The sequence below is a fragment of the Ambystoma mexicanum genome, chromosome 5q (genome assembly GCF_040938575.1).
Source record: "Ambystoma mexicanum isolate Mex_15411 chromosome 5q, UKY_AmexF1_1, whole genome shotgun sequence".
Taxonomy (NCBI): domain Eukaryota; kingdom Metazoa; phylum Chordata; class Amphibia; order Caudata; family Ambystomatidae; genus Ambystoma; species Ambystoma mexicanum.
In genome coordinates this window covers 413,405,459-413,426,829 of record NC_090933.1, presented here as the reverse complement: position 1 = coordinate 413,426,829, position 21,371 = coordinate 413,405,459, and the positions used below count along the sequence as shown (strand labels likewise).

The 21,371-nt window shown below is 49.2% G+C and overlaps 1 protein-coding gene across 3 annotated transcripts in view; it reads left to right on the top strand.

The window, feature by feature from the left end:
• Positions 1 to 21,371, top strand: part of TMEM241 (transmembrane protein 241) — a 1,254,706-nt gene that overhangs the window by 865,577 nt on the left and 367,758 nt on the right. For all 3 annotated transcript variants that reach the window (XM_069620899.1, XM_069620898.1, XM_069620897.1), the window contains one exon: positions 1,379 to 1,413. In XM_069620899.1, coding sequence (XP_069477000.1) covers positions 1,379 to 1,413 — 35 coding nt within the window. The remainder of the gene's footprint in view (positions 1 to 1,378; positions 1,414 to 21,371) is intronic.

Sequence of the window (21,371 nt, the reverse complement as noted above, 5' to 3'; positions counted from 1 at the left end):
TTTTTGAACACTATATCAAGCCAAGAGAAGGGAGACATTGGGCCTCATTACAAATCAGGCAGTCCGGAAATAACGGTGGCGGTAAACCCGCCGCCACCGTTGTTTCCGGACCGCCTGATCCCGACTCCTGCAGGCGGGAGGTGATGTTCCCGCCAGGTTTGACCTGGCGGGTTTAACACCGCCCGCCTGCAGGCGGACGAGGAAACACCGGCAGCATTACGAGATGCTGCCGGTGTTTCCATGATCCCCATTCCCATTGAGTCCCATAGGACTCAATGGGAATGGGGATTAACACCATTCCACCTCCGTGATTCCCGGAAAACCGGGGTTGTAATGCCCCGGTAATTCCGGGAATCACGGAGGCGGAATGGTAATACGAGTCCGGCGGTAACCAGGCGGTTTTACCGCCTCGGTTACCGTCGGACTCGTAATGAGGCCCACTGTCTTCATACTTTGAAAAAAAACATATTTGAGAACATTTTGGAAAGCTAAGATAAGGGAGAGATACCCTTTGCATTGTGAGGACACAACCTTTTTGTCTTATGGTTGCACATCCTTTGGAAATGTGTTTTTGAATCATTTTGAACTATGCTTCACACGTTTGAAAATAGCTTTTAATCTCATTTCCAGAAGAAGAAAAGCATTCTTCTCAACCAAAGAAGATCACCATTCCCCTTAGTTTGAGTTCCTAGTGTAAGGGTTGGAAATAGGTTTTGACACAATGGTGGACTTTGGACATCCTGACAGACGCCTTACATTATTATAGTTGGGTTTTCCCCAACCCTCATTTCTTTAACAAACATTTATAGCAATAAACATGCCACCATCGTGTCGATCACTTACTTCTGCACCTTTGCAATAAACTCACTCTTCACGTGAAAGAAATGGCTGCGTTCTTTAATTTTTCTGCCAAGTCAACGGGCATTACTTTCACTCAATAGACATGGAACCAATTGTGTCTGTTTTAGTAGATATGAAGTTTTCCATTATTAAGGGCTGGGCTTATCTACTCACCACATAGAAAAAAAGGTTAGGTTTTTTGGATAGCACCATGAATAGACTTGTAAATTAATTATATCTAGCATGGAGATTATTTGCTTATTTATTGGTCATCTTGAAAACCAGACTGAATTTTACTGTTTCATGGCTCTGAGTCCAGTCCCAGCTGATTAGGACCCGCAGCCTGTGGCCTCTCAGCCGTCACCTTCTAAACCTGTTAAGTCATCAGGTGTTGATACGTACAAACTTCATGTACTCTTGGTGGCCTTGTGCTAAAGTCAGTGATTTTTATTTTTCGAAATGAAGAGGTCAACATTTTATTTCACTTGCATGGTATTTTTTTCTTGCTCTTACAGATACTGTCTTTTTTCATTTCTAGTGTGGTGTTGTTGGCCTTTGCGTCGCATCCATCAGGTAACCCAGGCTTAAAATGTGTTTTGGCTCTTATGTATATGCAACGCAAATATGCAGTGCTTTAGGAGTTCATGACAATTAACAGAGGAGGGGGGAAACATGTCTGTCAATACTCAAATGTATTACATAGATTAATCTGTGAAAGGAGTGAATTAATGCCCATTAGCAAACACAGTGGAACATACTGTACAACTGGTAATAGTGAATCAAAATGCAAAAAATTTCATGAACTCCAAAAAACAAAATCACCAGTGCCAAAATGTTTCAATCTCAAATTGTCTTTTATCCTTCTTTTTTCCCTTCCTCCCTTTCAATTCAACTATCACAAATCTAATATCCTTATTCTGGCAAGCAGATTTATTTTTCAAGACCCTACGGCCCTTACACCCCCTAATTCTGTTAACCTACCTCCTCTTCTTTTGGGTTTGTGGGCGTGCTTCAAAATGCACACCAAAAACAAACTGAAAAGGGTATCACCCCATAATGTATGTGTAACTGACCATTTCTTTCCTTATGCAATTTCACCTTTGTGGGGTTGATATTTTAAGCAGTGGGAGAAACCTGAAGGTGTCTCCCTGCCTAAACCTCGAGGATCTGTCATCCAGGTGGCCAGGACACGGCCATCGCTATTGGATCCAGTTCCTGGGGGAGGACCAGTGAGGGAGGATCACCTGGATGGGGGGTCCTTAGGGAGTGGGAGCGGGACACCGACGGGTGAGACACGGTATCCCCCTTCCTTTTTATTTTTTAAATTTCGGTTTTATTGAATTTAGAGAGTCACATCATATACAGGCCTCAAGTGTTCTGTCATTTAAATCGACATATCATAGAGTGAAAACATCTTAACATATTAAGCAGACAACTTGTGCTATTGCGTTTCTTTGTATTCCCCATCTCTTCCTGTTCGCCCCCCATTCCCCTGTTACATTACACTGTAGGCTCAAATATATCACATTTTACTAACTGACATCATCAGGGGGACCTCGACAACACTCCGGGCGTTTACATTTCATTCGGCATATAGACCTTTTCAAGGGGTAGACACAGGCTTGGGCATAATTCTCTACATCGAGCAGGTCTATAAACATTATTTCAGTGATCGCATTTAGCACAAAAGTCAGACCATGCCATTTCCACGGAGGCCTGTTCCCCGTGGATCGCTGCGGTCTAGCGGTCCATTATATATAAGTTCTGTGCCACCCTGATCCATTCAGTCTTTGATGGAAGAGTTTTCCTTTTCCAGAATGTCGCAAGGCATGTCCTTGCAGCTAGAAGCAAACCATGAGCCATTTTAGGTAGCTTTACAAACTCGTCATCTTGTTCTTCTAGGCCAAACAATATTAACATTGGTACTTTGTCCCTTGTCTCCCCAAACAATATTAACATTGGTACTTTGTCCCTTGTCTCCCCGTCTAATTCTCTAATCCAACTAAGAACCTCGTCCCAATATGACTGCACCGCTGTGCAGCCCCACCAAATGTGCCAATAATCAGCTTTCATTCCACATTCATGCCAACAATAGGGACTCACTCCTTGGTACATTTTAGCAAGTCTGACTGGGTCATATTGCAACCTATAGAGAAGTTTGATGCCATGAAGTTTGTATTGGCAGGCTATGCATGTTTGCAGTGTTCATTCACATCATAAGCCAGCTCCCTCCCCAAATCAACTTCACATTTTTTCCTTAATTTGTTGGACCGGGAGTTCTTCGTCTCTACCGTAGCTCTATATAGTGCACCTATCAGACCAATGGAACCTGTACTGGTGTCCAGTATCTTCTCGAAGGGGGTGCATTCTCTCTGCAGTTTGTCCTTCCAGATTTCTCTGGTCATGATTCCCTTCAGTTGTAAATATAGAAAGACTGGAAGTGGCCCAAGTCCCAGTGCCTCTTCGAGATCCTGTATCGTAATGTAATTTCCCCCTTTCCATAACTGTTCTGCCCTTTCGAGTCCAGCTTCAAACCACGTTTGGAATCTCTCTGGGTCTGGGATGGCGTCCCTAATTCCTGGTACCCATATGTGTCCCAGAGGTGAGGGCCATGTTGTAATGCCCTTCATATCCGCTCTCTGTCGCCATATACTCCACAGGGTTCCCAGTATGGGGTGTTCCTGTATCCTTCTAAGTAACTTTGGCCTAGGTACCCACAGCCACTCCCCTACGGTAGCCGGACGAAGGTGGTGGTTGTCCAGGCAGGTCCTTTCGCTGTCTAAGGTGTGGGACCAAGATCCTTAGCTGGGTGGCTTCATAATATAGGCGTATGTCTGGGAGCCCCACTCCCTCACTGTCTTTGTTGAGATGTAGTAGTGCGGAGGGGACTCTAGTATTTCTTGCCCTTCCATAGAAAGTGCAATAGTGAGGCCTTGGTTTTCGCAAAATAATCATCAGGTATTTGAATGGGGAGCATCTGGAATAGGTATAAGATTTTTGGTAGCATCACCATTCTAATGGTGTTAAGTTGCCCCATCCACGAGAGTTAAATGATTTCATCCAGTGAGGTTGTTTTCTATCACCGTCATCAGAGGGGGGAAATTCGCCTCATATAATTCTTTAGGTTCCCTGGTGACGTTAATGTCCAAGTATTTTAATATCCCCGGGCTGGTTTTCATGCCTAGGGGTGTGAAGCGCCCTATATCTGCGTCTCTACATTTGTCTATTGGGAGTTGGACTGATTTTCTGGGATTTATTTTGAGCCCTGCCAGTTGACGTTATGTTTCAATTACCTCAATCGCTGCTGGAATCGATGTTAGGGGGTTTGTTATGTGTAACAGCATGTCATATGCATAAAGACCTAGTTTGTACGTTTCACCCCCAACCGTGATACCTTCCACCCTCTGATCTAGTCGCAATCTCTGAGCGAGTGGTTCTAATGAAAGAACAAAGAGCATTGAGGATAATGGGCACCCCTGTCTAGTCCCTCTTCCCAGATTGAACCACCGCTACACAGGTCTTCTGGAAAGAGTATAATGCTTTAATGCCTCTGAGGAGTTTCGGACCCAGCCCAACCTTCACGAGGACTCCATCTAAAAATTCCCATGCTACTCTGTCGAAAGCCTAGTCTATTGAGAGGAGGGTGCGGTCTCCCTGCATTCCTCTGGCTTAGTTTATTAGGTGGAGTGTTTTCCTCATTGTATTTGCTCCCTGACGACCTAGTACGAATCCTACCTGGTCAGAATGCACCAGCTTTGGCAGGTGGCCCTCTAATCTGGCTGCAGTGACCCTGGCATATATTTTTTACAACGATATTCAGGAGTGATATTGGGCGGTAGGAGCCACAACATCTAGGGTCTCTACCTTCTTTGGGTATTACTGTGAGGAGGGCTTGGGCAAATGAGTCAGGTGCCTTTCCTGTTTTCATTGTGTCATTTAAAGAGTGCCGTTAGGAAAGGGATTAGCATCAGCGAAAATGTTTTGTTGAACCCTGGGGTGTAACCATCTTCGCCGGGTGCTTTCCCCAGTTTGAGGCGTTTCTATTTTGTCTCCTGTGATCAGTGCTTCGAGGGACTCAGCCTTTGCTTTCGTTAGTGAGGGGAGCTGAGATTCTACGAATATTTCTCAATGTCTCCAGCAGGTGTCGTTTCCTCCCATTTCGTAGGAGGAGGCAAATGCCTCCCGAATCCCTTCTGCAGCGTCCACATTATTGTTATCTGATCCCTCTACCTCCTTCACCCATCTTTCGGCTCGTTGTTTTCGTAGCCGTGCCGCCAATGGGGCGTCGGCCTTATCCCCCTTTTCATAAAATATTTGTTTGAGAAACTGCAGGTTTCGGACTATTTTGCCTTCTTGAAGTAACTTCAGTTTCTCTCTTAAAGTCCCTGGCTTCCATAAAATAGTTCTGTCTGTCTCTGGGGGAGGACTGTGCAAGCCTTTCGGCCTGTTCTATTTTGGTTCTCAAACCTTTTTCTATGAGTGCACATTGGGCCTCATTACGAGTTTGGCAGTAGCCATGGAGCTATTCGCTCCATGGCTGCCACCAAACTGGGCTCATTTACCGGGTACCTGCAACGAGGAATAACCGGGTCATTCTAACATTGGAGGACCCGGTAATTCCTCCTTGCAGGTACCATTCCCCATTCCCATTTGAGCCTCCATAGGGCTCAATGGGAATGGGGATGGAGGTAACAATGGGCAGATTACAACTGGCCCGTTGTTACCTCCTTCTTCCCATCGCGGGACCCGGAAAGCACGCCTGGTTTTACCAGGCGTCCGATCCGGGTCCCGCGATGGGAACCTCATAATAGTGCGGAGTGGGTTTAACGGCGCCGGCACCATTACCGGCGCCGTTAAACCCATCCCGCACAAGTTGTAATGAGGCCCATTCTCTTTTCTTTCAGGCCCCCTCCCTGATGAGGATACCTCTCCATGTGGCCTTGGCTGTATCCCATACAGTCCCCTTCTGCACCTCCCCCGTCTTGTTAACAACAAAGAATTGTTTGATTTTGTTTTCCATTTCTTCTCTAAAAGTTGTTAGATCTCCATTTTGAATTTCCGGTGCGTAGACCTTCCCAGAATATATCGATTGATACCATGTCATGGTCTGACCATGAAATCGGATGAATGTGAGATTTCCCCAATAGCTCTAGGAGGTCTCTTGAGATGTATAGATAATCGGTTCTCATGAGGTTGCTGTGCGGGATAGAGTAGAAGGTGAAACCCCTTTCCTGCGGGTGAAGATACCTCCAGCTATCCCTTAAACCATACAGTTCCATAGCCGTGTTTAGTTCTGTCCCCCATTGGCCCTGAGGTTCATGGTTCACATCCTCCTTGGTCTGTCTATCCAAGGCTACGTTCATCCATGTATTAAAGTCTCCTCCGAGTATGAGGTGTCCCTGTGCTGCCCCTATTATTTTCTCTGTGGTCCTCTGCAAAAATCTCTTCTGACCTTGGTTAGGTGCATAGAGTGTTGCCAAAGTGATCTTTGTGTTCTGAATTTGGCCTGAAATCAGTAGTGCTCTCCCATTCAGTGTCTTCCCATGTTTTTGTGACCTTTATACCGTATCCCCTTCAGTATCAAAATTCATACCCCTGCCTTCTTGAGAATCGCAGAGCTCCAGTATGTACTCCCAATTAAGCCACTAGGTATTCTGCGTTCCTCGCCTCTTTGATATCTAGTCTCCTGTAGGAATAAGACATCAGTGCCAGATCTCTTGAATTCTCTGGCAACTAAGGATCTTTTTGTGGGCAAATTCAGACCCTTGACATTTAATGTGCAGATTCGGAGTGTGCCACCCTTGTGTGACCCTGTTAGTGCCGCCATGTGTGGGGTTTGCAATTCTCACCCACCCTCATGTGTCGGAGAGGTCCCCCTAGTATAGTGTTCTTGGTTGTGATAAAAGCCATTTCTCGAGCCTTATGATTTGTCAGGTTTTTCTTGGAAACTTCGCTGTCGCCCGGCCCCCTATCTGCCCCCCTCCCTCTACTTCCCCCATGTTTCCTTCCATTCCGGGCGCCCGGTCTATCCCAGTTGCATTCACTGGGCGAGTCCGGCCACCAGCGAGGTCCCCGTACCAGAACCGTGCACATTACACCACCATGTTGGGTGCCCTCATTAGACTCCAATTAGGTATACATTTCTTAACTATAACAGTTCAAACTTTGTTAAACACTTTTAACATATTACAACTTTACCAGGTCGTCTATGATTCCATTGTTCACCTGCAAGATTATTTAACAGCTTGCGTCGCAATGGTGCGTAGGACATTTCTTTACTTGCCACCAGTGACACAGGAGTGAGTTCATTTACGTGGGTGCCTCCTTGCACCGACGTGTCTCGGATTTTGCCGTGTTCTCATGATGCATCGGGTGAAGTTGTATTGAGTTTCATTAACTTTCTCGATCCTGGTATCTTTCTTCTCCTTGGTCCTTTCACTCGCCATCTGGTGTCTCTACTAGCTTCTGGTTGATTTTCCTTGTGGTTTCGCCTCCCAGTAGTTCCCATGTGGTGTTGTCGATCTCAGCTTCTGTTACTACAATGCATTTCTGCCCGTCTAGCTCGAATGTGATTGAGAACGGGAAACCCCATCTGTAGCGTATTCCTTTTTCTCTCAGCCATTTGGTCAGTGGCAGGCACAGTCGTCGCTTTGCGAGAGTGAGCAATGACAAATCTTGGAAGATGGCGGTGCTTTGTGATTAGCATCACTGCCCCTTTGGTCTTGGTCTTTTCAAGGATTTTGAGGCTGTTGGGGTAGTTGTGAAAGTGTACTAAGACAGATCTTGGACCCCCGGCAGGTCCTCCTGCTCTGGGAGTCTTTCGATTTTTGTAACATCAATTGAGTCGTCATCAAATAGGCGTTTTACAATCTGGTGAATCACATTTTTTAGATCACCTTCTGTCTCCCCCTCTTTTTCTGGAATTCCGAAAAAACAGATATTGTTTCTTCTTTCTCGATTCTCGAAATCGTCCATTTTTAGGATCATGTCTGCTTCTCGTCATTCTAGGTCACTTAGCCGGACGTCTATTTGTGTTTCCAAGGTGTCTAGAGAGGAATGATTGTGTTCCACTTCTTGGAGCCTCTCTTCCATTTTGTCCATTGTGATGTTGATCTTGTCCACTTTGCTGCCTATGTCTGCCTGCATGCTTCTAATTTCGTCTAGCAGCGAGGCGACGTCAACTTTTGTGGCCATTGAGTCTTGACTCCCTGAAACCATTGTTGAGTTGTCGTTGAGGTCACTGTTGTCTTTTCTTCCTGAGTAAGCAAATTCTGCCAGTCTGTTTTTGTGTTCCATAAGCCAGTGCTTCTGTCTTTGTCTATTTGTCAACGTGTCGTGTTCGGGGGCGCTTCTTTAGGGGTCACCAGAGGTGGTTGAATGTTGCCACCATGAGGGTCTTCAGCTACGGCTGTTGCAGAATACTGAGTGTGCGTGATCCCTTGGTGCTGCAATGACTCACTGTTTGGTGTGGGGGCAATGTTTGGCTTGGGGGTCACTTGGTTGATTGCCTCAGGGATGCTGTATGCGGTCTAAGATGTTCATGCCAGGTGGGCACACACCCCGAATCGGGGGCCACACACCTGTAACACCTTTGCCGTGCCCTACTGCGAATCAACCTTTTTCCCTGTTTAATCAGCAAGTCTTCTGCTTCGTCACCATATGGTTATTATGTTGTCGTGCCCTTCGTGGATTGGAGTTGACCGAGGTTCTTTAATCTGTGGTTCGATATCACTCCGGTTGCCCAGTGTGCCCCTTCCTGGTGTACCTATGCGTGTTCTGACACAGGGGGGCTGCGTCGTAGAGACACTGTCGTTTGTGACCTGCTTTTGAGACCTTGTCTCCCCGTGTGCATTTGCATGCCTCGAGGGAGGATGGGATTAGGCCTCTTGCTTGATGGCTGGTCTCCTCTTTGGTGCATGTTAGGGCGTCCGTGTTTGATCTCTAAAGTGAGTTTGCACCTCACGGAAGGGGGTCAATGCCTGCCGGTCTGTGTTTGGGTTCTCTTTGCTGTGCTTAATAGTCTTCCTGGGGTCTCCAATGATGTTCACACCTTGGCCTTTTGTCTCAATGCACCAAGGATGTTGTATTCAGGTTTTTTTGTGCGTTCCTCCCCTCCACTACCATGTAACGGCTCTGACAACCGCCAACTGTGCCTGGCGGTATGAAGAGGGTGCTGTCTAACTGTCCAAGCACCTCGCCGTGTGCCGGGCCTGTAGGGCGGTTGTTCTCCTCTTGAGTGCCCTGCCCCAGCGTCTAATCTTCCGCTGTGTGTGACATGGTGGTGCCTGTCTGGCCCGATATGATTGCGTTTCGGACGGATGATCTGTGGTCTCGTGGATGAATGTACTACCGCACGACGTATTGTACTTCTTTGCAGCGTTATATTCTTGCGGTGCTCCGTTTGCTTGGGGCGGGGAGTTTATGGGATGTGCATTTCGCCATTTTTCTGTCTTTAGCGTGTTTCCACCGTTCCCTACGTGCAGGTAATTATGGACCTTACGAGACCGGGGGAGGGGCGGGGGACCCGGGCGGCCACTGCCCTTGGACAGCTCTCATGTTCTAATCACCTCCCAGGTTCACTGCTTCCCCGAGCGGGTCTCTCATTCACCTGCGGTGCGTGCACTCCACTTTGCCCTTAACTTCCTACCTTCTTCTGTGCCGCGGTTCTGTGCCCCGTAGTTAGGCCGCCTCGATCGGGGCCTCCGCTGCGAGGCACAACATTGGTCGTCTCATGAAGTTCCAGCTTTCAGAACCACGGTTGATTCCTCCACTGAGGGAGGGACACTTTCGTGGTTCGGAGGATTCCGGACTACCGGCACCAAAGCTCTAGTGTCTGTGGGCGGCCTTCCCACTCCACATCTGAACAGTTCTTTCCCGGAGGCGGGCAGGCTACGCTTCGTGCTCTCCCTTCACTGACAAGAGCCCGCCTCGGTTACGGCGGTGTATCTTCGTGAAATGTTCACTGATTTCATTCAGGTTTTCACCCACAATGCGCTCTGTTGGTCGGTCTTCCCAGTGGGCGTTATAGTGCTCATAATTTGGGGGCAAATGAGGGCACCTTTGCCAATTTGGGGGGGTCAAGTACATGGAGGAGCTCTATCCTGCGTCCTCAATCCTTGCACCAACTGGTGGCCTCCACGTATCCCCCTTCCTTTAACACCTTTTCCCCATCCTCTCACTTAGGACATACGACTACCTCCCCCCTTTTTTGACTCTAACACTTTTGCACAACACAAAAGACAACAGACTAATACCCAAGCCATTTCCCTGACATGTCCCAATTCAAGGGTCAGGCAAAGTCAGGCAATTGATCAGAATCACACACACCTGACGGCCCTTTCCCTTCCCCAAAGGGATAAAAGGTGGAGCCAGAGAGCACAGTACGGGTAAGGCAAGTACAGCAGACAGCACGACGAGGCGGCTACCACGCAGCAGTTCAAAAGAAGGAGAAAGGTGGCAGGAATTCAAGAGGGTGGCGAAGTGAGAAGTGACCTTGCCCTTTTCGTCCCAGGCCCGCGGACCCTTCGTATAGGAAAGCCTAAGACTGTGAACAATACCACAAGTGTCCTGCAGCAGATCTCAATGGTACACGGGACAAGCTTATGCCGATAACTAGGAGCGAGGGAAGCTCCTGCGCCAGTGGTACCGGCCTTGACTCCAGAGAAGCCAAAAGCCAAGCGGTTCATCACAACTGGTGAGTCGAGGGGAGAACTGATAAGAACCAGGCTGTGTTGAGTGACAACCGCAGGAGTGGCAAGCTTCGAAACCGAGCTATTGAACTTTGAATGAACTGTTAAGAGTGAAGGGGAGACCAGCTGCAGAGGGATAGTTGCACCACATGGGTGCTAATTTGAGAGACTGGTCGAGCCCCATGTGAAAGAAACAACATGTACCAGAGGGCCGTGGGAAGGCTAGCGAAATAAGTAAAAGTGGTCATACAGAGGGTCAAGCAAAATCCCTGTACATTCAAAAGACTTTGATCTACAAGCACTGTGAAATAAAGGGAAGTGTATCCCGAAAACCTTGAACTGTATAAAAGATTTAAAAAAGTAAACATTGAAAGTAACGAGGGGTGAGCCACTATCATCCTGATCGAGAGCCATAGTAAAGCCGGTGAAGGGGAGGCTAAAAATCAAAAGGGGTCGGAGCCCAGCGGAGGAGGATCCAAGGGTGACAAGTTGTCACCCCGGAATGAGAAAAGAGAAGTACAAGCTAAAGGAATGGCAAGGGTGAACCCGAAGGAGGGATGTCGGAGATTAAGCTATCGCCCAAGTACTAGCAGTCAAGAAGGGTCAGAGCCCGGCGGAGGGAGATCCAGGGGTGAAGCTATCACCCGAGTACTGACAATCAAGAGCGGTTCGAGCCCGGCAGAGGGAGATCCAAGAAGTGAAGCTATTATCCAAGCTTCAAGAAGAAAATGATCTATACATTTGTGGATTACCATTGAAAGGGTTCAACCCGGAAGAGGCGGGACCCAGGGGTGAAACCATCACCCTATCTGAATCTAGGCGTGCGATTTTAAAAAAAAGTCAGCCCAGAAAAGGGGAACTCAGGGGTGAAGCCATCACCCTTTCTGAAATTTAGATTACATTTGAGAAGGGTCAGCCCAGAAGAGGGAGGCCCGGGGGAGAAGCAGTCACTGTATCAGAATTGTGAAATACGATACGAAAAGGGTCAGCCCAGAAGAGGGGGATCCAGGGGTGAAACCATCACCCATATTGAAGTATTGGAAATGAATTTTCATTTGTTAAAGTAACTTTTTTTGTTTTTTTGTTAACTGAACACATCAGGCCCCGAAGGCAAGAGACTTTCAAGTGAAACGAGACTTGGCCATCGATGGTCCTGAGAACTGCCATTGGAACAGTCACCTCGTGCTGGAGAAGCCCGAGACTGTACTGTGCTCCAAGCTCCCATCTTCCCCTCTGTCCAAAACGTGGGGAAGGAAGACCCAGGCCACCACATCCTGACATATTAATTGATAACGCTCCTTTCTTTTCATAAGAAATATCCCATACCCCTTTTTGTATTAGTTATGAAGCTTGGCAATAGGTTTCATAGAATAGGCCCTTTTTATTTTGACACAACGGCACTAGTTCTGCCTTTTTTTTCAATTGATGGTTGACATTTGCTCCCATCTTAGAGTTAGGTTTTGATTAGGCATGTTTCCAACCTGCATACCGCATTTCATTGTTCAGTAAACACCGTCCAACTGTGATCACTTGTGTCTGTCTTACTTGTTGTCACCGTCAGTTCCTCACAGCAGGCCCACTCATTGCAGGGACAGCAGATCTGCGGGACCGATTGCACAATTGGAAATGAAATGAGCGCAAATGTAAGAAGCCAAGCATGTACCTCTGTTGGAATCAAAGGAATGAGGAAGAGAGAGGTAAAAGGAGGGTTCGAAAAAATGAAAAAGAAAGGTTTGTCCTCTGCGGCTCCCAGCCTTTGACTGCGCAGCATGCCTAGGAATTCCGATCAAGGACAACAAAACCTCTAGAGCCAGTCCTGAATCTTTTACCTCAATTCAAGTGTTGTCCAGTTCGCTTTACCCTGCAAATCTTCAAAGCTCCACACCTCACAGGCTTGACTGCAGGTAAAAGGACGGCGCCAGTGGCCCCTGCAAACACCCTGAAAGCAATGTGGATGCCGTAGTGCCCTGTTATGCCCCATGGGCCAACTCCATTCCTGGCTATGCTTTTCCTTTGGTCCTCTTATTACTCCTACCAAAGATTTTGAGTGAACGTTGCCTGTCTTTCATCAGGATGCAATGGAGCACCTGTTTATAGTGTAAATAATCAGAATACCTAACTATATATCACATGACCTGGTCCAAGCACACAGCTGGTGCCAATGCTTCAAGAATGTCCTTAAAAGAAGCAATGGACACGGTAGAGGGTAAACGGGATCATTATTTATTTCATGAACATAACACAGCGTCTCCCGGCCCCAATAAGGATACTGACATGACCTTTCAATCTATTTCCGGAATCCACCATTCTCTATTCTGGATAGTGCATGGAGACATTTGCAGAATTATCTGAGACTCAGCTTAAGCCACTTTTGCATCCACGAAGCATGTGGTAGTGTCCTGTGCATAGAGCCAAATCCTTCCCAGAAGGTTTGTCAACCTTCAAATGCGGCACTCCGTTGTGCGCTTGTCCCTCCACTCAGCTGTACTTGTGGGCCACTTGATATCTACAGTTGTGAATAGTTGCAAGTCGAAAGCCAGCCTAGCCATGCTTGCTGTCAGCTGTACTGGTTGCACTGGTACTACAGCATCATCAAAACATATCAAAGAATCTTTATCTTCCTGATGCCAGTCAGCATATACTTTAATCTTTTGTTTATGTTGATGGTGTCCCTTATCAGAAAAGCATCGTGACACAAAATGTACAAAGTCAAATGCAGATGAGGAAGGCTTGTTTTCAGAACCCCCCCCCCCAAACACCTGTTCTAATGGACATTAATTTGTAGTGCTGTGGCATGGACCCTTAGTGTTCAAGGTACTGCTTCTCGAGCGAGATGACCCACTTTTATCACCTTTTTCAAATTGTTTATGAAAAGTTCAACTAGATGTGGCCAGAAAGATGTGATCATGTGGTGCCACCGAAACCTAGAAAACCTTGAATGACTTAAATTCATGTGCACCGAAAGGTGGCCTATCATTCTTCTTAACTGCTACGGCAACACTGTAGGTAGAGAATACAATATATTGTCAAGTATATTGCGCCTAGATGCCTTCGGGCTATGAGCGCTATATAGATAACCAAATAAATAAATAAATAACAGAAATCACCACGGGACAGAGGCAGATAAGTCACTTGGCTTTGAAAACCTGAAGGATTCATCCAAAGCCAATATAAAATTATTTCCAGTTGGAGAAGTCTATGGACATCAACAGCTTCTTCTTCCTGAATGCCCTCTTATAGAGAAATTGCGTGCATAATTTCGGGACTCATATCTCTATTGTCTATATTGATGCGCTGACAGATACGCCACTTCCTCAATGTATTTTCGACAGGGGAAGGTCACGTTTTGCATAATATGTCTGATCAATATGATGCTGGCTATTTTTGGTATCCATGACTACTCTGTTATTTCTTAAAAGTATTCCTTATTCATCAATCATTCTGCTTATTTGATAGCTAAATGAAGGACTATAGTCTAACATTTTTGCATGTTTTTAAGCAATTTTTCCAGTCTGGAGTTTGTCTGTGCAGGGTCGAGATTTTTTTATGCTTCTAATCTCTCTGGCTTCCCCATCCCTCCTTATTTCTTTACATGTGGCCCTGGTCTTGTACTCTTTGAAAGGGTTTCTCGGCTCCTTTTCGCTTTTGTTGTACGGCTCAGTGTCAAGCATCCACTGTCTTTCTGTAACTCTATCTTGCTCCAGGAATTCTTCATAGACCATCACCCACACCTGCAGAACAGACTTCCTCCGACTTCTGCAGCACTCGCCAACATTACCCACAATAAAGACTCTTATCTCCCACTTCCATGTGATTTTCTTTCCAACTTAGCCGCATTGTTCCAGAATGGGTCACTTGACTGTAGTCAGGTGTGACAGCCTTCGATCATAATATGCTCCCAGAGATTCTGTAAACCACTTCATTACATATCTTTTATGCTCCAACTACATTACTAGCAAGATGGAGGGATCCTACTGGGACATGACTACTGTGGCCACAAGAGTACTGACAATGCATTTGTGTTGTAAGGGTGTCGAAGAAGGAAGCTGACACAAAGGTGGCATGGTTTTGGTTATACACTTTTTTTCTCAAATAGGAAACCTCACTGTCCCTGTCTCTAAGAGGGGGTTCTCTGCCTCAAACTAAAACTAAAGGAAGTGTCAGAATGTCTGTCAAATTAAAGTTCTGCCGTCCTGTGTCAAATCCTATTCTAACCCTCACACTACAACTAAAAGATAAACTAACAGAAGGTTTCTTCTTGGGAGGATGACTCAATTCTCCTGCTTCTTGAACAGTGTCCAGAGAATGTTCTCTTACAACAGAAATGCCAGGGGGAATGACTCCCATTCCCTAGCTTATGGGTTTCACCCACTCTTTATGCAATTTCACATACAGAACAATGGCTCCATTCTCCTGATGTAGATTTATACTGTTTCCAATATAACCAGGGGGGATGACTCCCTTGCCCTGGTGTCTCCAGTACAACTCTCACCCCAGGACCAAGAGAATACCTTCCATCTCCTGGTATTACTTGATACAGTTCACCACAAGGCCAGGGGGAATGACTCCCTTCCCCTGGCGGTGTCAATACAGGTGTTGGGTCTGTACCAGGAAAATGACTCCCTTCTCCTGGTGTTGATTGGTTCAGTTCATAACAAGGCCAGGGGGAATGCCTGGCATCTTTATCACTGCTCTTCGTTCGTTACCAGGAGAACCCCCTTCTCATGCTATTGCTTGGCACAGTACTTTCTCCCTGTTGGGGTTCCAGACCTTTCTCTGGTGGCCAGCAGTTTCCTCGCTACCACTGCGCCCCAGTCAATTTCTTCTGATGCTCTTTCTCACTGTTAGGTCCCTGCCCCTTCTCTGGTAGCCAGTGGTTTCCTCGTTACCACTGCGCTGAGGAACATTTCCTCTGATGCTCTTTCACACTGTTGGGGTCCCAGACTCTTCTCTGGCGGCCAATGGTTTCATCGTTGCCAGTGCGCTGAGGAAGGTTTCCTCTGATGCTCTCTTTCGATGGGATTGGGTCCTCCGACGTATTCCATATCTATGACAGGTAATCACCACAGCTGTGCTGCTTCGGAAACTTTTTTCGGCGTCTGAGTCCTGCGTCGATGACGTCGATGCGCCTTCGTCGAGGACCTCCTCCGACGTCATCCGATGTGATAAGTAGGATGCACGACGCCCGTAGCCTCAGTTCCGTTTTTTCCGCGAACGTGTTGCTTCGTGAATCTCGGTTACGCCTCGACTCTTTGGAGTTCTGTTCTTCTCGGTTCTTCGAACCTATTCATTTTTGTGTGAAAATCCTTTGTGTGAAGATGTCTTCTACTTCGTCTTCGACCCCGCGTCCGGGCTTCAAGAAGTGCGGAGAGTGTGGGTCCAAGATGTCGGTGACGGACTCGCACGACGCCTGCCTCTGGTGCCTCGGGGAGGCCCACGACACGGATGACTGTATCGACTGCCAGTCACTCACGTCCAAGGCCTTACGGGAACGTAAGAAGAAGTTGTCGGTAGGTCGGGTGTCCAAGCCCCGGAAGTCGAAGTCTGCGGGGCTTTCGACGGATGATTCGAGAGGTGACTCTCCGCGTCATCGTCGGAAGTCTCGTGGGTCTTCTTCTAGGAGTCGGTCTCGCCACTCCTCGGCCTCTTTGAGGCATTCTCGGAAGCGCCGACAGCGGTCGTCTTCCAGGTCCTCTTCTGAGGACTCTGCCCGGCACGTCCCTTACCCCACGAGCCGTGCGACGCCGGAGGAATGGGCTTCCTTTGGGAAGAAAATGCTGGCGATTCTCGAGTTGCAGGGTACTAAACCGTCCGCGCCCCTGAGTGGGGTCGGCCGTGAGAGGTCGAGAGACACCACTCGCAAGAGTGGTCGGCATGAGTCACGGGAGAGGTCCCGTTTGGACAAGGGGACTCGTTCTCGACGTACCCGTTCCAGGTCCCGGTCCTCGACGCGTTCGAGACCGTGTGCACCTGTGATGTCTTCGAGGAAGACATCGACGCCTGTGGCGTCGAGGGCGTCGACAGGCTTTCTCGAGGCTCCGGCTCCGAGGAAGTCATCGAAGCCGTCGACGCTCAGGTCGTCGAAGGACACGCTCGGAGCCCCGGCTTCGAGGACTGTGTCAACGCCGTCGATGCTGGCGGCACTGCATCAGACGTCGACGTCGACGCTGATCCTCTCGGCGCCGATCCCTGTTCTCTCGACGCTGGCGCCGATTCACTCGACGCCCTCGACGCCTTTCGAGGCCGGGGTATCGGAGGTTCCCCGTGGCACGGGGGTACCCCATAGGAAGGCTCTGGTTAAGAGCAAGCACTCTCGGGTGCCTTCTTTTCGCCACCTGGAATATATTTCGGAGGTGGATGAGGATTCTGATGGCCTGGTTCCTAGTCAGGTTCCAGATGATATGGTCTCGGGCCATAGTCAGTTTGACGATTTGAGGCAGTCGCTGCATGATGCCAGTGGACTGGACACCTCTCCGGAGGTAGAGTTTTGTCGGCCTGAGCCTGGCTCTCATGCCGATTCCTTGTACCGGTGCCTTATGGCTAGGGTTTCCGAGTACTTGGGATGGTCTGCTCCCCCAGGGGAGTTTGTGCAGGATGATCTCACGGACATCCTTGATGTTGGTCCTCCAACTGACCCGGTACTGCCGTTTCATATGGCTCTACAGAGAAGGGTGGTGGCGGCTTGGACTGCTCCGGAGAGTCTCCCGGCGGACGGCAGGTCCTTGTCGCGAAAATACCGTCCAGCCAGTAGCGACCCCTGCTACTTGACCAGTTTCGGGTCCTGCCGTTCGGATTGACCTCCGCCCGAGGGTTTTCACCAAGCTCATGGTGGTGGTGGCAGCGCATCTCAGGCAAGGGGGGATTCACGTCTACCCGTACCTGGACGATTGGTTTATCAGGGGGAGCTCTCCCGAGCAAGTCCTGGATCATCTGTCCGTCACCTGCTACTCCCTTCACAGGCTGGGCTTCTCCCTCAATTTAAAGAAGTCCCATTTGACGCCAACACAGCGGCTCCAGTACATCGGAGCAGTGCTCGACACTTCCCTGGGGCAGTGTTTTCCTCCCCAGGTGAGGGCTCTTCACATTCAGCAGATGGTGCCCAAGTTTCAGCATGCCCAGACGCTCCCAGCGTTCGAGTTCTTGAGGTTGCTCGGCCTCATGGCATCCTGAATTCTTCTGGTGCCAGAGGCTTGCCTGCGGATGAGATCTTTGCAGTGGGCACTCAAGATGCAATGGTCGCAGGCCTCCGGCAGGATGTCGGACCCGGTTCAGGTGCCGCCCTCGGTCGCCCAGGACCTTTTGTGGTGGGCCGTCGAAGGCAACTTGATGAAGGGGGCTCCATTTTGGCTTCCCTGGCCGGAGGTGACGATCTTGACGGATGCATCCCTCACGGGATGGGGAGCTCATGCCAACGAGCTGACAGTCAGCGGTCGTTGGTCTCCGTCGGAGTCCAGACTCCATATCAATCTGTTGGAGCTGAGGGCCGTCAGGCTAGCCCTGAAGGCTTTTCTGCCCACTGTGCGAGGAAAGAATGTCCTGATCCTGACGGACAACACAGTGGCCATGCACTACCTCAACAAAAAGGGGGGGGGCAGGGTCACTTCCTCTGTGCAGGGAGGCGATGCAGCCCGAGTTCTGGGCCATCCAGCAGGAAGTTTCGGTCTCGGCAGTTCATCTGGCCGGAGACGAAAACGTGACGGCGGACGCTCTGAGCAGGCAGAGCACAATCTCTCACGAGTGGGAGTTGGCTCAGGAGATTCTCCTGGAGATCTTCGCCCTTTGGGGGACCCCTCAAGTGGATCTCTTCGCCTCCAGTGTCAACCGGAAGTGCGAGAGGTTCTGCTCGCGGGAATTTCCTCCAAAAGGAGCCTTAGGAGACGCGTTTGTGGTGGAGTGGTCATTCCCGCTGCTGTACGCGTTTCCTCCAGTCCCCGTCATCCCGCAAGTGCTGCGGAGGTTACGGAAGTTCGGTTCCCGGATGATCCTCATTGCTCCGGCGTGGGCTCGCCTTCTCGACTTGTCCATCTGCCCTCCACGTCGTCTTCCCTACCGAGACGATCTGCTCTCACGGGAGGGGGGGTCAGGTTCTCCATCCAGAGGTCAGATCCCTCAACCTTCACGCTTGGCTTCTGAAAGGTTGAGGTATAAGGTTTGGGACCTCCCTGAAGACGTGATAGAGGTGTTGCTCTCGGCCTGACGGCCAGCAACAAAGTCTCTGTACCGTTGCCGTTGGCGTAAGTTCTGCGAGTGCAGAGTTCAGAATGTGGATCCTTTTGCATGTGACATCCCCATGGTTCTGTCCTTTTTACTTTCTTTGGCCCACAGGGGCTTGCAAGTGGGTACCATTAAAGGTTACCTGGCGGCGCTGTCCATCTTTAAGCGCTCGTCTGAAGAGTGTTCCTACTTTAAAATCCCTTTGATTTCACAGTTTCTGAAAGGGCTCTTGAAGAAAGGAGGCCACACTAGTAGAAGCCGGTAAGTTGTTTATTCTACGGAGCTCGCCGGTGCCCTCCGCACTCTGAGCTCAACTCTGGTATTTATCAACTGCCACTGTCCGCTGCGGTCACGCGACTCTCATTCAAAGGATAACAAGAGAGCACGCGCGACCGCCGCGAGACAGCATAACATTCTCTACACATCTTCCCCCTCAAACAGGGCAAATATGTCAATGTCCTCAGACACACTCCCTTCTTATGATGGCCTCTTGTTGGCCCTGAGTTCCTCTCAGCAGTGCCTCCTCCCTGGCTGTGTCCCCAGCCCCCCCTCTCCCTGCTCCTCACCTTCTTGTCCAATGAGAGGGGAAGTCGGCGGCACCCACCAGGGGAAGCAGCCTTTTCTTGTGTGGCCGCTTGCTCGAGTGTAGGCGGGGAGAACGTCCCCCTTCAGCACCACGCTCCGAGGCGCCGCGGAGACAGTCCCCCTGCAGGCCCCCACCTCTCCGCAGGCCTTTTCCTGTCGCCGGGCCTGCCCTCCGTGCCACGAACGGCGCGTTCCGTGTTGAGGGAAACTTCGCCAGGCTCCGCGGCAAGCTCCGTATCCCATCCTCGTCACCACTTGAAGAAAGGAGGCCACACTAGTAGAAGCCGGTAAGTTGTTTATTCTACGGAGCTCGCTGGTGCCCTCCGCACTCTGAGCTCAACTCTGGTATTTATCAACTGCCACTGTCTGCTGCGGTTACGCGACTCTCATTCAAAGGATAACAAGAGAGCACGCGCGACCGCCGCGAGACAGCATAACATTCTCTACAGCTCACTAATGTGTTCCCTCCGTCACCTTTCCTGGTGCCCGGTTGGGATTTGAACCTTGTTCTCAGGTTTCTAACGGGTGCTCCGTTTGAGCCTTTACATTCTTGCCCTTTGAGGCTGTTGACTCTGAAAACTGTGTTTTTAGTTGCGGTTACTTCTGCTCGCAGAGTGAGTGAGTTACAGGCACTTTCAGTTAAGCCACCCTTCACTGTTTTCCATAAGGACAGGGTTGTCCTTAGAGTTCGTCCTTCTTTTCTTCTGAAGGTAGTGACGGAATTTCATTTGGCCCAGAAGGTTGTTCTTCCGGCATTCTATCCTCCTCCGCATCCTGGTAAGGAAGAGGAGAGGCTCCATAGGCTTGATCCTAGGAGAGCTTTAAGCTTTTGTGTTTCACGCATGTCCCGGGTCAGAGTGGACGATCAACTCTTTATTGGTTACGCTGGAAAGCGTTTGGGACAAGCTGTGACGAAACAGACTTTGTCTCGCTGGATTATTTTGACTATCTCGGAGTGTTACCGCTTGGCGGGTAAGGACCCACCGGCTGGCTTGCGGGCCTATTCTACCAGGGGTATGGCTGCATCTACTGCCCTGCAGAGGGGTGTTCCTATTCGCAACATCTGTGATGCAGCCACCTGGCTTCAGTACATACATTTGTACGTCACTATTCCCTCGATTCCATCCGAGGACAGGATCTGGCCTTTGGCAAGGCGGTCCTTTGCTCTGCTATTTGATTGGCAATTCTAAATTTTGATTCTAAATTCTTTCCCTCCTCCTTGCTCTGGTACTGCTTTGGGAGTCTGTCATAGATATGGAATATGTCGGAGGACCCAATCCCCTCGAAGAACAAGTTACTTTCTTACCTGTTAACGTTCTTTCGATGGGATGGTCCGACGACATATTCCATATCGCTCCCTCCCTACCTTCCCCGCTGCAGAATTTCTTTTGCGATTGCAGCTTGCGTTCCGCAAGGCTTTGTGTCTGACTGGCAGTTGACTAATGTCACAAGTTCTGGGGGAAAAAACTACAACTGAGGCTACGGGCGTCGTGCGTCCTACTTATCACATCGGATGACGTCGGACGTTGGAGGAGGTCCTCGACGAAGGCGCATCGACGTCATCGACACAGGACGCAGACGCCGAAAAAAGTTTCCGAAGCAGCACAGCTGTGGTGATTACCTGTCATAAATATGGAATACGTCGTCGGACCATCCCATCGAAAGAACGTTACCAGGTAAGAAAGTAACTTGTTCTTCTCACTTCCGTGGACACTGCCAGCTTTCTTCCTTCCTCTTCTCCGCTCGCAGTACCCGCTGCACTGATTCTATCGATGAGGCTCCTCAACTTGCGGTTCCTTCACGGCCCATCTGTCTCCCGGGTACCAAAAGTCCTTTGGGTCTTCTGCTGGCGTCATGGCTGCACTTCAGGACCCACAACGGCTGCCTCCTTCCAAGCTCGACTCCCTAATGGACTCTCCCACACAGGCCTCCCTGCTGTTCTCCCTGTTGCTGATTACCTCCCTCTTTATGCACCTGCAACCACTTGACAGGTTGCATGTGTGAGTCTTCAATTAGAATTGCCTGACTGCAATTAGAACGACA